Raw genomic sequence first — 15,410 nt, forward strand, 5'->3', positions numbered from 1 at the left:
ACTACAGTGATCAGCGTCTACGTTTCCGTGCGCCACCCCTACCCACAGTGGCCGTCACCACCAGCCAGACCCTGTACATCGAGTCAGACTCCGGGGCATTCGTGTCTAGCACCAACAACCCGTCCGTCATGTGGCACTACGCCAACGACACGCAGATCGACACGGTAGAGCCGCACATTGCATCGCCCGGTGACACTGTTGTACTGACTGGTAGCAACCTGCTGCTCAATGCTCCAGACTTGTCCACGGTGCAGATAGGCGGAGTACCAGTACTGGAAGTCATCTCTGCTAGCAGCTCTAGAGTGATGGTAAGATTGGGAGCATCGACATTGTCGTCTCCACTCGTCCTGGTCGCAAGCAATGGAGGCGAGTTTGTGGAGTCCGGTGCAAATTTCACCGTTGCCAGCAGCTCTGCGACCGGTACAAGCCGCCAGTGTCAGATTGTCTCGGTAAGCCCGCCTGCAGGTCAGAGCCTAACGCGTGTGACACTAGCCATGATGAACTTTTCCAGTGCGGTCCCACAAGTCTGGCTAGATGGCCAGAAGGCTAGCGTGACCAGCAGCAATGCCACACACATCACAGTCAGAGCCACTCTCTCGACCAACAGCAGCAGCAGCAGCAGCAGCAACACGCCAGGCTTTGTGCAAGTGTACGCCACCAGCGGGAACGACACGTGGGTGTGCGGCCGTGCTGCTGCCTGGCAATCCTACCCGGCACTGTTCAGCGTCAGTCCACAGTCCGGCCGAGAAGGTACCAGGGTTGCCATCACCAACCCGAGTCTCTTTGCTGCCCTCACCGCAAGAGGCATTCGCCCGGTGCAAGTAAGCCTTGCAGGTAATGTGCAGAGTCTGGGAACATTCACACCCACTCCCGTCACTCTCATCTGGAGCACAGTTCCGTTTCTAACGCAACAGATAGCATTCCAAGCTGCAGCTTCCAACAGCACCAATTTCAACGGCACTGTCAGGGTGGATTTCAGTGACACGTCTTCCGTGGAAGGCGAGCTTTGGACCTATGTGACTGGAACCATTGCTTCCATTGTACCGCCGAGTGGATCCAATGGCGTGCATGTTGCCATCCGCGGCACCAACCTGATTGGCGGCGGAAATCTCAGCCGAGTGTGGTTTGGCAACACAAGCGCCACCATTCTCTCCAGCAGTGAATCTCTCATAGAAGTCCGCGTGTACGACAATTCTCCTGTCCCCGGTGGACAGGCTGGACCAGTGACGATTGAGAGCACAACAGGCGCCGTGCTAAGAGGCTCGGCGCAGCAGCAGTGGACGCTGACGCGTCTTGCCATCAGCACCGTGCAACCGACCAGTGGACAGGCCGGCACTCGCATTGTCATCACCGGCCAGTTCAATGACCCGGCCCTGCTCAACGCTAGCATCGAGATCGGCGGCCTCCGCGCTCAACTGGGTGCAGTGCACAACACCAGCTACATGACCGCAGTCATACCGACTGGTGTACCGACCAACACGTCGGCCACCGTGCGCATTCTATGGTCGGACGGCTCGTCAGTCCTGTCCAGGTCTGCTGCATTCACGTACCTGACACCGGGCGGCATTACAGACGTTGCGCCCAGCACTGCGGCGCTCGGTACCCGGGTCCTGCTGTCCGGCACTGGACTGCTAGGCGGTGGTACATATGCTAGTATGGTGTGCTTGTCAGGTATACCGGCACAGCAGGTCACGCTTTCCACGAATAACGCAGTGCAGATCATAGCAGGCGACGCAGCAAACACGAACAATGTCAGTTTGACACGGTGCGATAGCGACGATGATCTGTTCATTCGGGCCAACACCGGGGCCGAGGTGCAGCTGGCCAACACAAGCACGAGAACAGTGACGTACGCACCCCCTCCGCAGTTGTCTATTAGTCCACTCGCCGGGCAGAATGGCACGCGCCTAGACATCACATCCAGCCAGCCATGGCCAGCGCTGGTCAGTTCGGTCAGCGTGGCGGGAATCCCCGCGCGTGTCGTATCTGTAGAGCCATCGTCAGTGCAAGCCGTACTGACAGCATCACCGTATCACACGCCAGTCGCCGGTGGTCTCTCGGTGCGGCTGTTCTCCACTCAACAGCCAGGCCTTCCCGGACAGGTCATTGTCAGCAATGTCAGCTTTGTCGCTATGCCAACGGGGCAGATCACGTCTGTACAGCCAGCAAGCGGCCAGCGCGGTACGCTTGTTATCGTCACCGGTCGCAGTCTATTTGGCGATGGTAGCCGCATCGTGTCGGCTAGGCTCGGTACACACGAGTGGACCGTGCAGACCTCCTCGGACCAGATGGTGCGCATGCGACTTACCAGCATTGCCCTCTCTAGCCAGGGACCAGCGTTGGCTAGTGTACGACTGACCTCCAACACAGGCTCTGTAGTTCAGCTGAGCGATGCCTTCACCTACCTACAGCCTGGAATTCTCTCGTCAGTGGAGCCACGCCTGGGTCGTTGGGGAACTCAGCTTACGCTCCTTGGCCAGCGCTTGCTAGGTGGTGCAGAGGGTTTGACACGTGTAACAGTGGGTGGAAATATAGTCCGCACCTTTGTTAGCAGTACCAACTCTTCCATCACCTTTCACCTTCCCCCATCAGCCACTGTATCGACAGGAGTGGCACAGAATGTCACGATAGTCATTGAGTCCACCACGGGAGCACTGACCAGTATTGACGATTCGTTTGAACTGCTGCCACCTGGGAACATTTCCTCGATTAGTCCTAGGAATGGTACATCCAATACCAGACTGTGTGTATACGGTAGTAACCTTCTTGGCGGTGGCACAAGTATCACTTCAGCCTGGATTGCCGGCATACCAGTAGCTGGAGTAATCAGTTCAAACGACACGCAGGCCTGTCTGTTGTCTGGGCGCAACACCAACGGCTCTGCGATTCCGGCAGCAACTGTTCTACTTCAAGCCAACACCGGAGCCTACAGCGAAGCCGTGGGCATCTGGGCGTATGACAACGAGTGTTCAATTTCACAGTTCTACAATTCCTCTGCGGCAGCGTGCGAGGAGTGCAGTCCCGTGTGCAACCAATGCAACGGTACTGGTCCCACCAACTGCAAGGACTGCGCTGGTGAAGGCTATTTCCGCTTGCTTGCTGGGGCGGTCCGCGAGTGCATTGTGAGCTGCGCAACGTTCCTGCAAGGCAAGCAATGTGTTGGTAGTTGTAACTCTACACACGAATATGCGCAAGTCAACATGACGTCGAATACAACTTCCTGTCAGCCGTGTCATGCACAGTGTGTGGGATGCACGGGGCCAGGCAATGCTGACTGTATGCACTGCCGCAATGTTGACAGCAGCGGCGTATGCCTGGAGCGCTGCCCAGCTCAGACGTATCCTAACACCAACAGTGGCCTATGCTTGCCATGCAATGCCCAGTGTGTCAACTGCTCTGGACCCACTGCATTTGAATGTTTTGGCTGCCGGAACTATTCACTCAACGGCGCCAGGTACTTCTTCGGCATGCAACCGAATGTCAGCGTGGAAGTTGAGACCTGTGTTCCAAGTTGCAACAGCACGACGAGATTCGTCAACAAGAAAGGGCAGTGCGAGAGGTGCCATGAGCAGTGTAATGGTTGCACTGGTCCGTCGGCTACAGAATGTATCGAGTGTCTTTACAAGTCACTGCCGTCCACTGAGTGTGTGCCCAGCTGTCCGTCAGCAACCTATTCGGATGAGATGGACGTATGCAGGCCATGCAGTGCTACATGTGCAAGCTGTGACCGCTCCTCTGTTGTTCTAGGAGATGGCTGCTTTGAGTGTACAAACACCAGTTTGATGCAGCTTGGTGTGAATGAGTCTTTGTCGTGCATTGGTGGCAGCAAGTGCCAATATGGCTACTATCAGAATGTGACCACGCTAATCTGCATCGCCTGTCCTACTTCCTGTGCCAACAGCTGTGAGGAATATGCTCCTACCTGTTTGTCGTCAACAGACCTCTTTGCGTACGGCATTGGTACTCTCGGCGTGGCAGTTGGTGTTGCAGCTGTGCTGCTGCTGCTGCTACTCCTGATGTGCCTGCTACTGGCACGAAGCCGTCGTCGACAGAAGTCACCAACATCCTATGAGATTAATGATGAAAAGAGCTCCGTCATTCCCTTGACGGAAACCGAGCTCAACAACCACGCCGCAGACCCGGTTGGTACTATCAACGGAACCGGGACAGACTACTGTCTTGCACAGCCGCGTGCGAATACTTCGTTCTCTTCGGAATCCTCGGCCCAGTACCAGCCACCCACCACTACGTCAGCAACAGTTCTAGGCAACGCCGTAGCAGCAGGTGGGCTAAATCCAGCTGATGAGGAGGAAGAGTATCTAACAATGGAAGGAGGTGAGGAAACAGCTGACTTCTACATGCCTATAGATACAGCACAAGGTGGTTTGGAAACTATCAGGAGCAACCAAACTTCCACCACCATGGTTAGCGGTGCACCCAGTGAAACCAACGCTGCTGCTGCCGCCTCCGCTGCCGCCATGACCGCAGCTGCCATGACCGCAGCGGACGCTGATGATGGGAGTGGTGATCTGTATGAGGACATGGTTCCGAATGCACGCCATTCGTACACACCTGCACAGCTGCCGACCGAGGCGGAACCGATAACTGATGATGTGTATGAGCCCATGGCCGCAGGTTTGCAGCCTGCAGGCACTATCCAGCCGGAGGTGGTTCCACAGCCTCAGAATATACAATCTCGCCCGGCACGAAGCAAGTCACAAACACCAATGGACATACCACCTCCGGCCGCTGCTCCTGTCAATGTCGTGCCCCTGCCAGCCCGTGGAAATCGGCCAGTGAGCATGGCATCAATTCCGGATACACCTTCACCCACGCAAACCATGCCGCCAGCACATGTTGGAGCAGCTGCAGCAGCACACCAGTCAATGTCAAGGTCAAAAACAAGCACACTGCCGCAGTTAACGCGGGACTCCAGAGACAGCTTGCCTGGCCTTCCACTGCGAGACCGAGGCAGGACGGCAGACCCACCAGCACCATCGAACATGGTACCGTCCATGTCAACTGGCTATCTGCCACCGCCGGCGCAGCGCCTGCCAGCGCAGGTGCCACCAGCCAATGCCGCCGTGTCGCCTCAACGGTCTCTACCTCACCTACCCGGTGACGATGTGCGACCTGGCCGGAGCGGATCGAAGCCCCCGCCACCGCCAACGTCACCTCCACCGCCTCTGGAGACTATCACCCACCCTGCACTACCACCACGCAACCCTGGCATGTCACGCAATGCCGCTGACGACGATATCTACGAAGTTGCTCATGATGACTACGAAGTTGTTTAGCGTCACTGGCTTTAGGAGTGCCAGAAAGATGGCGTATCAGACTTGCTCCAGCATTACACTGAATTAGGTGCATACAGCGCACTACACTGTACTACACTGTACTACACTGTACTACCGGTACACCCCAGTTAGTAGCTACACACAGCATGATGAAAGAGACTGGCGGCCATGACAAGTCCACAACGGCTGAGCACAGATGCTGCGATTCTTGCAATGCACGCCTACACGTGTAGGCCAGCATGCCAGTGCTACCGGTCCCGAGGAGTGTGACTAATGACTAGGACTGACTCTACAGACAGTGTACACAGGCAGTGTACACAGTTGTGAAACTGGATATGCCACACGCCGGTGCAGTTCTAGCTTTCCTCGTTTTCTTTCTTCCTCCAGGCAGAGACTAGAACACAGCGTAGATAAACTCCTCCAGGCAGACATTAGAACATGTCTCCCTCCAGGCAGAGATTAGAACACAGCGTATAGGTAAACACTGGATTGTACAAACAAGTTTTAATGGATTAATTCATATCGCAAGAGATCTTGTGTGCCAGACCCCCAATACAATAACAGTACTGTACAGCTAGCTATTACAAACAAAAAGTATTTTTATGATGTAATATCACTTTCTCGGAATCGCTAGGCATCTTGATACCCCCCCCCCCCCCCCTGCAATCTCATAATACTAGCAATATACACATGTACAATTAAAATTTCTTAGTTGTCAAGTAGGTGGTGGGTTTAGTTTACCAGGCAATGGCTTCATGCCTTTCTTGATTTAGAATTTATATCGGCTTTGCCTGTCCGGATCATGTCGTAGCACAATGTCATCCTGATCATTGTACTACATTGTACTGCTCCACATCACGGATCCTATCTCACTGGCTTCCTGTACGCTAAACCACTGTACATGGGAGTGGAGTGCACTGCTGGCCCACGGGTGCTCAGTTCTCAACAAGCAAAGCTCGTTGCTGCAGCTGAGAGAGAGAAATCGAGAGGAGGTTTCAACTACGAGTATGAGCTCCACACCTTCTGGAGGCACGGGTCACTAATAACCATTTCAAAACGTAATCCCCCTCTCTGTGTGGTGTGCATGGTTTGCATGAGCACATGGCACTTGGTGGAGTACTGGGTAGTTGGGGTGTCATCGGGTAGTACCAGTAGGGTACCCGTGCTACTCGTAATTAGAGCGGGCATTCAGGTAACAGTTTGCCCCTGAGAACCCGATCGGGTAGTCGGGAGTACGGTGCTTTCGCAACAGTGCATGTAAAAAGCACGGCTAGGTGCTTACTGTACACTTTCTATGTAGCGCAAGTGCACACTCACTAGATCACTGTACAAACTATGTCAGAAAATACCCGATAGGGTACCCGTGCTACCTGGATAGAAGTACCCGAACTCGCCATCCGACCAAACCCCTCTCGTTGCAGCCCTGCTGGGTTGTCTTGAGTTATCAGCTCGGTGCCCAATATGTGCGGGTACACGGCCATCCAGTATCGACAAACAAAGCAACTACTTCAAAGTACATGTTGGCTTCTGAGTGCTTAGTGCACACTTCTTCTGTCAGCTCACAGCGGAGAGTAAAACATAAGAGAACAACGAAAAAGAATATGTCAGGCAATCAATCTGCCAGCAGATAACCTGAGAGTGAGAATAACTGACAACCAATAAGGATATCAAGATCAGGGAGAGAAAAAAACCTCCCATGTGCATTAGAGCACCAGCATATCATTAGCACACTACATCCTAACAAGACAGAGGTATCTCCAGGGAACACTCCAGAAGCTCCTGGAGAACAAGGAGCTCACCTCCACCTGCAATGACAGACAAGCCAGTGGGACTGCTTGGTGGGGCACATGCGTACGGACACATGCACGCACGCGCGCGCACACACACACACACACACACACGCATACACCAGAGCGCTTACGTATCGTTGGTCGCAGCAGCAGTGATACATATGCTTATCAGCGAAGACACTTGCCCGACTAAGAGAACAAATCCTCTCTTTCTTTGTCAAGGCTGGTGGTCGGCTTCAGTTTGACAGGGACCTGATGACACAGGGTCAACCAAGGTGGCAATTTTGCTCTCATCCCATAGAGTGCTGATAAGATCCCGTGAAATCAGCAGAGATGCATTCACGTACCACCACCGTTACACACTGTTACACTACGCAGTCGACGCACAGCTGCTGGCAGAAAGCAGCTAGTTGAGGGGTGATCAGTCAGCCATGAGGAGCCGCCCTTGGCTTAAAGAGCCGCCCTGACATTGCTAGCTATTCCCTGGTCTACTGCCACTGCTGTTCAACACCGGCCAGAGTGATGATGACAGCCCGGTGCGTCAGACACCCTGCTCTCCAAGCGTGCACACACGGTAAACGTTTGCACAATAACGTCCTGTAATTTACCGTTGCACAATAACACCCCGTCGTCTACCGTTGCAAAAGCAGATTCGGCAAGCAGAGCCAAGCAGAATGGTTGAGAAGATGATTCAACATTGATTATATGCCCGCACAGACCAGTTGCTGATCTCTTCTTTTCCTGTAGATGCTTGCAACACATGGATGTTATTCACTTTGAATTTTGCTGGCGAAGGGTAAGGCATCTGGAACACCTTTTGGTGATGAACATGATGACCAGTCGCTGGATTCCGTCATGGCACGATGTCGGTAGTTCTCTGGGGTCATTTCATGCCGCGCCGGAGTGATGGGTCGGTCGTCGCTCGAGTCCACGGCCATGTCGTACGCTGGTGTTGCCGGCTGGACGTCGGGTTCGTTGAGCTGCGGCATAGATCGCAGGCTGGTGACCTGCGCCTCTAGCTGCTGCATGTGTAGGCCTGCCGCATCATTGCTGGCCTTGAGGTCGGAGGCGACCTTGCTGAGCGCTTCCAATCTGGACACGGTCAGCAATGGCAATGGCAACAATAAACGAAAAATGAGTACATTGCAGTACACGCACACGCACACACACACACACACGCACACACACACACACACTGCATGGCTAGATCAGCCAAGGGTTACTCGAAAATACATCATACAGCTTTCACATGCTTTCAAAGACAGTAATGTTACGTTCCCCTGGTCACAGACAATCACACACTGGGCTATCGTATCCAAGTGTCATCAAATTCGCCAGCTGTTATTATATATAAACTGTACATAGTACAACACCACCACCATCACCATATCACACTTGCCAGAGCCATCGCACTGCAACATCTCGGCATTGCTGGGGAAATTGCAGTACACGTTATGTCACTGATGACAACGAACCACACACCATCACTTCTCACCACAAGACGTATTTCCCGTGCAAAAGAAAAGAAACAGCAAACCAGTTGCACTGACCTGGCTCGGAGGGACAGGATCTCGCGGTCCTTTCGGTCGATTTCCAACTTGGCCGTCTTGTATAGGCACGAGATGTTCATCTGAAGAGCACTGTTGCGCTTCGTCAGCTCAGCGGCGGTAGTCTGATAGCGTACACTGTCCTCAGAGCACTCTCGGTACTACACACAGTACACGATGCCAAGCAGAGAGCAATACACAGGTGTGAGAGCAGGACCGGTTGACTCACTGAATACGATGGAAAACCTTCCAGCAGAATAGCAACACGGCACGGCACGCTCTTGCGCTACGCCAAATGCAACAATGACCGGCTCTTCGGCTGGTTTCAGTAACATGACTTGGAATTGCGTTGGTCCACAAGTTCTACATAATACACACCCCTAGGAAACAACGGTAACGCTATTTTCTTTTACGGTACTCGTACCTTGACCACTCATATAGCGTTGAAGCTGCAGCCCCCATAAAACGTTATGGGGGCTGATTGATCGTTGTGACAAACGGTACGTTTTTGGCCAAATAGTGCGTAGCGCGTACCCATTTCACCTTGTATCGCGTATATGGCGCCATAAATGGTCGTACAGCGCGAAATAAAAGCTATTCTCATGGCAAAAGCGTACTAGAATTAGTGTGCGCCTTGCTAAAGGTCGAACCCAAATCTCGGTATTTTCCCCCGTCCGGCAATACCGTTACAACATAACGTTTTGTTTGCTATTAAAGGGTGGGGTCTAATATACAAGAATAAACTGCAGTGGAGCTTCATTGCAAACTATTCTACTCATTCGTTGACTCAATGTGCGCATTGACAGAATTTGCTATCACCCAGTACTACTCGACGTCGAGGGTGAAACCACTCATTTACAGTCTCAGACAAAACCAAGCCTTTCGTCTTACCTACTGAAAAATAACAAAAAAGGTAGAAGAAGAAAAAAAGTTCACGGTTCGCGTGAGACTCGGCCAAAGGCCCAGTTTTCCGCATCCGCAGGAACGCCACCACCCTCTTGGATCATGGCACAGAAGCAGCTCCTAAGCGGTGGGAGGTGAGTAGATCAGGGAGGGAAACATGGATGCAGTGAATGGGAATGGGAATGGGATTTTCGGTCTTTGATAGAAGAAAAAATACACAAAATTAGGCAACTAAGGTTGTCCTTGTTTGGCGACAGACCTCTATAGAGGAAGGCTGGGTTTTCAGCACAAGTTGGCAATGCTGATGAGGCTGCCTCAGTTGCTAACCTGAGTTCGGTAGCATGCCTTCGTGAAGTCATTTTTGTCTCATAGTTGCCACAAAACTCTACGCAATAATCCAAGCAGGCATTTTGCCACTGTCACTATGTGTGCGTGTGTGTGTGTGTGTGCGTGCGTGCGTGCGTGTGTGCGTGCGTGTGTGTGTGCTAGGGAAAGCGTGCGTGAACTTCAGAAGACTACATGCACTCTCATCACCGGACAATGTGAATGCAAGCAGCACTGCCTCACCTTGACATCGAGGTCTGCATATCTGGCCTTCTGTTCTTCTAGTTGACGACTTAACTGGGGGGGGGGGGGGGGGGGACGGAAAAATATACACACACACACACAAACACATACACACACACACACACACACACACACACACACACACACACACACACACACACACACACACACACACACAGTGTTTCAATCATACACTCGCCAACTTGAAAATAAAGTTTCTGGTTAGCTACATGCACACAGCACTAACCTGAAGCAAGCATACATGTACACGTACATGTACTCAATCTGCGAACAGAACTGTTTCGTCCTTTGTGGACTGATCAGCGCAGCACAGAGAAAATGAGGCCGAACCTGATAGCAATGAAAAATAAATTTTCCAAAGCCATATTTAAACCAGGCCCGAACGTACCTTGCCAGAGTGCTAAAACTGACAAGTCAGTGAGCTCTACATGTACATAGATAGACAAAACTTTCACACCGCATACCGCATACAAGGGCTACGTACTGCTTCTGGATCTTGATTGACTGTGCCGCCGTTCACTAAGTCACCGTACAAATCGAGCTCCGGACTTGACCTTGCTGTTTTGCTGCACATGCATACACACGCATGCACGCACGCACGCACGCACAAACACACACACCCACCCATCCACCATGGGGAACAGAAGAACTTTAGCACAAATTGTAGGTGCAGCCAGAACTTGTGTCCAGGCCATGTTTTCTTGTGACCATCTGGCAACTATACATGTATACAGTCATGTACATGTACACGTGTACTTCAGTATCAACTCCCCTTGCGGTGGCCCACGGCAGAATTTTTCGTTGACGTCATCTTTTCTGGAGATCATGAGTCATACCCAGTGCTGCCAAATAATTTTCGCCCAAAATCGGACACCCTTCACCGCCAAGGCTGGCCATATGGTGCGAATTTTTCTCCTCGGCAAATTTTTTACAGAGAATTCAAAATATCGCCTAAAACACCATGATAATTCGCTTCGTTGCCATGGTAACCCCAGAGTTGTCATGAATTTTGTAAAGATGAGTGTGGTCGCACACTGACTCTGTACAGACTGTCAGTGTACATGCCATCCAGCCTGATCCAGGCATGTTACTTTGCACTTCCACAGCCAAACGCTAGCCTTTTTAGAAGCAAATGTACAGTGATTTGTGCCTTCAGTTGCGCTGAAAAGTGAAAGTACAGGACTTCTGCATAGGAAAGTAATGATCTCCGACATTTTGGCTGCTTTTCGGACGTTTCCCTTTTCGGACCGGTTTTCGGAAGAGCCTTCAAAAATCGGACACTGTCCGAAAAATCGGACGGTTTGGCAGCACTGCATACCGCACGAGGCATGCACTGCGAGTCTGTGGCTGCGTGAACAAGGCAGGGGTTCACTAAACTTGCCCTGCGATTGAGCAAGTTCGTGCCTTTGCCGCTTTCAAAACGAAAAAATACTTTTTCTCCTGCTTCCGTTGATAGAAGAAGACCTACCAGTTTACTCTATTTCAGTGCAAAAACTAGTATTGTGAAGCTGTGCGAGTGACTCTACTACAAATTTCAGTATTTAAAATCCAGTACATGTACTGATATTCACACTTTCTTAGTACAAACTGCAGACTCCACCAGCACCTACACGTAGCAGCTACTGGCCCTGGTAGAGAAGGTAGACCCTGGTAGAGCTATCACTTTTAGCACGAAAATTATCAAATACTTCTACTCAAACTGTGAGACAGTAGATCGACGCTCCCATATTGAGCCTGGGTACACAAATATCATATTTCCCTGAGTATAAGTCACGCCCCATTTTCAGGTTTATGCCACATCTTTTCAATAAAGTAAAACTGTGTTTGCTGGACCCCGTACCAAGCGGAATCCTGTATTGACGACATATTTTCATGCACCAAAGTGCTGTGGATCAAACGCGCGTCCTTGGATCAAGCGGAATCCTGTCATATCAGGGCAGTTTCCGCTGCACCGAGTGCATCTGGCTAGGGCAGGTTGTACTGTATATTCACTTGAATTGAATAATATGGCAGTAAACTAAAAGACCCATTTCTCAGTACACGGTAAAGACACACCTGGCGAAATGGTGGTAAACACACGCCTACACGCACACCAGCTTTCTAAGCTGCAAAGTTGCACTCTGACACGGAGCTCTCCTTCTCACACCTCACTGCTTCTCACCTGATGTACTAGCCTGTAATGTCAGATACCACCAGCAATGCATCAACCAGGCGCCATGAACTGATGGTGATGGTGGCGAGGAGGAGAGCTCTGCCAGAGTGTAACTTTGCAGCTTAGAGAGCGTGTGTGAGTAGGCGTGAATTTACCACCATTTCGCTAGGTGTATCTTTACCACCATTATTATTCAACAATAAATAAAGCTGCCGTGGAGTCTTCAATTTCATTCCCCCCGAGTCAAGCTCTTTCCGAAGACGTCTAAGAAGAGGATTGGGGACGAAACGTACGTCGCAATCGAGCCACGTCATAGCTGTGCCTGTGTCATCTTCTACCGATATGTGCCAAGAGCAACCTGATATACCAGCCCGCCATGTCCGACATCACCAGCCATGCATCGGCCAGACTTCATGCGCGAGCTGATGGCAGTGAGAAGGAGGCATCTGTGCCGGAGTGTAACTTTGCAGCTTAGAGAGCTTGCATGCATACCAACCCTACTGGACTTTCACCTGAGTGGTAAGTTTTACCTCGGATACTGAGGCAAGAAGTCCTATTACAGCAATGGTATAAGGGAGGCGGACATTGAATGTTGAAGTGACAAAATGATGCGAATCAAGAAATTTCCAAAAGTGATTTTCACGAGACACTCATCAGGGAAAGCCGTCTCAACAATAATGGCTAGGCAGAAAAAAATATTTAGTAAGGGGCCATCCGGCATTATCGATAATTTTCACGGAACGAAAAAGCTTAGATATGACCCACCCACCCACCTCCTTCAACGAAAAATATATTGACTGGACAGCTAGAATGGATTGATGCTTCAGCTATCAATAATTTTCAAAACAAAACTGTCCTCAACCCACCCACCCATAACCGAAACTTTTTCTCTTAGCGAAAAAGATCGATAATTACGGATGGCCCCTAAAGTGGAACTCTGGTATGGCGTACCCCCATGGAACAGGAGAAAGAATCGGCATCCGAGGTATTTCGCAACCAAGCGTGCGTCAATACAGAGGACTAGACGCGTGAGATACGCGCATGCGGGCTACCACGAAATACATGCGTTTCCAGGCGCGACCAAAAAAAAGGATCCTGTACATGTTCATGTCTTTCAAGGTCACGGCCAGTTTAGCGTTAAAGGGGAAGTTAAGGCAAAAATTTAAATTTCACCAGTTGTAGTCTTCGGGGTGCTGAGGCGAATGGTCTTGGTCCGAGGAAGCTGAGACGCTCCCTTCCTACTTGAATCCCAATCGAACTCGCGCACTTCCACCGAAACTGGGTGACTGCGCCCTACTAGATGGGGATTTGTATGCAAAATGTCACTAAAAGCGCCATTTCGTTCTTATAAAAGCACGGATGACCGCGATTGGCCCATATGTTGTAGTCTTTTGGACGCTGAGTCGACTGGTTTTGGTCCGAAAAGGCTGCGATGCAGCGTTCCTCCTTTATTCCCAATCGAACATGGTTGAACAAGCGGTCACGTGCTCCTGTGTGCCCAAATCACCTGGTCACCACGCCAGCAGGCGAGAACTTTCACACCAAGGTTCAACTCGAGTTCAACTCGAGTGACAGGATTGCACCCAAAAAAGGTCAAACAGGCTAGTAAGTTGTACCCTGCAGGCACGGTGACCAGGTGACTGGCGTACGCAGGAGCACGTGACCGCTTCTTCAACCATGTTCGATTGGGAATAAAGGAGGAACGCTGCATCGCAGCCTTTTCGGACCAAAACCAATCGACTCAGCGTCCAAAAGACTACAACATATGGGCCAATCGCGGTCCTCCATGCTTTTATAAGAACGAAATGGCGCTTTTAGTGACATTTTGCATACAAATCCCCATCTAGTAGGGCGCAGTCACCCAGTTTCGGTGGAAGTGCGCGAGTTCGATTGGGATTCAAGTAGGAAGGGAGCGTCTCAGCTTCCTCGGACCACGACCATTCGACTCAGCACCCCGAAGACTACAACTGGTGAAATTTTAATTTTTGCCTTAACTTCCCCTTTAAGCACTCAACACATCATCAAGATGATCAATCCTATTATTACTGAAAAATCTGGAAAATGAGAATAGTGATGGAGCGAAATTCATGTCCTTTTCAAAACCAGATTATTCTATGAAGTCCTAGTTTTTTGCTTTCCCGAACAAATAAATGACCTGGACTTGCAAACCACAGTGCATGATGCGTATGCAACCTGAACGACACTAAGGGCGCGTTTCATTGGTCGGATCTGGAACAGGAGTGTTGGATTGGTCTGCACTGACTTTGGAGTGTTCGGAACATGTTCTGGCCACTCCGACCCCCAAGGCTGGAGAAGCCAGAGCAAGTTGCAAAGCCCAATGAAAACCTGACCGGGAGTATGTAATAACTTTGGTGATGTACATGGAGGTCTACGTGTGATTGGCACATTGCACGGTGGTCTCCACTTTCATGATTAAATTTTTGTTTGTTTTAGAAGCTTCTTCTCTGGTTGTATTTGCCTTTCAAGTTAGTTTGGTTTGCCTTTGCATCCTGAGCAACGTAACAGTCTTTGAAGTGTGTGGAAATTTTGAACTTCGCGGCACGATGAGCTATCATGAGTTCTACAATATTTCTGGCAAAAATATTCGCTGTTCTGTTTGATTGGGAACTGTGGTTCTGACTGCTCCAGTGAATCTGACCTGAATCCGGATTGACCAATCAAACATGCCCCAACATACCCTATTATAAATACAGGTTTCTTTTCACATTTCGATCGTTCTAGATCGTTCTTGAGGCGGAGAACATAAAGCACTTCGCTCTGGGAGCTCCGTGTGCAGCTTTTGGATTATGCTTCCATTTTCAGTATGCATTTGCAATGGACAATTCAAAAAATGATTCAAAAAAAGCAATCTAGTCAGATATTTGTCACAGAATTCTTAGAAGAGAATTTCAACCTACCCACGACTGGTCGAATCATCCATTTCAGCAACCTGCCAGCATAGTAAGGCAAAGTCACTGCGCTTCCATGGCGGTCACCCAGTAAACAACTACGAAGAATGGACACCAGGAAATTCGTTACAAGTCGAACATAATCAGTACTTGAAACTGCATCTCGATAACTCACAAACGTGTTTGACAAAGCATGGTGTATCGAAATGCAATATCGCTCACTT

At 50.5% G+C, this 15,410-nt stretch overlaps 2 protein-coding genes across 2 annotated transcripts in view; one reads left to right on the forward strand and one right to left on the reverse strand.

Moving 5' to 3' along the window:
- LOC135815625 (uncharacterized) overlaps nucleotides 1-6,204 on the forward strand; it is a 16,641-nt gene extending 10,437 nt beyond the window's left edge. Inside the window, exon 5 of the mRNA XM_065328944.1 lies at nucleotides 1-6,204. This exon is cut by the window's left edge and continues 2,508 nt beyond it. Within this exon, the coding sequence (XP_065185016.1) occupies nucleotides 1-5,297 (5,297 nt within the window). The 3' untranslated portion in view covers nucleotides 5,298-6,204.
- Nucleotides 6,205-6,804: 600 nt separating this feature from the next.
- LOC135815626 (uncharacterized) lies at nucleotides 6,805-15,381 on the reverse strand. The gene is made up of 5 exons (XM_065328945.1): nucleotides 15,196-15,381; nucleotides 10,610-10,691; nucleotides 10,105-10,158; nucleotides 8,638-8,795; nucleotides 6,805-8,179 (listed from the first exon to the last, which is right to left on the reverse strand). Exons 1-5 carry the CDS (start codon nucleotides 15,216-15,218, stop codon nucleotides 7,855-7,857), a joined length of 642 nt encoding a protein of 213 aa, XP_065185017.1. The 5' UTR covers nucleotides 15,219-15,381; the 3' UTR covers nucleotides 6,805-7,854.
- Nucleotides 15,382-15,410: the final 29 nt, after the last annotated feature.

This window comes from Sycon ciliatum, chromosome 4 (assembly GCF_964019385.1).
Source record: "Sycon ciliatum chromosome 4, ocSycCili1.1, whole genome shotgun sequence".
NCBI lineage: Eukaryota > Metazoa > Porifera > Calcarea > Leucosolenida > Sycettidae > Sycon > Sycon ciliatum.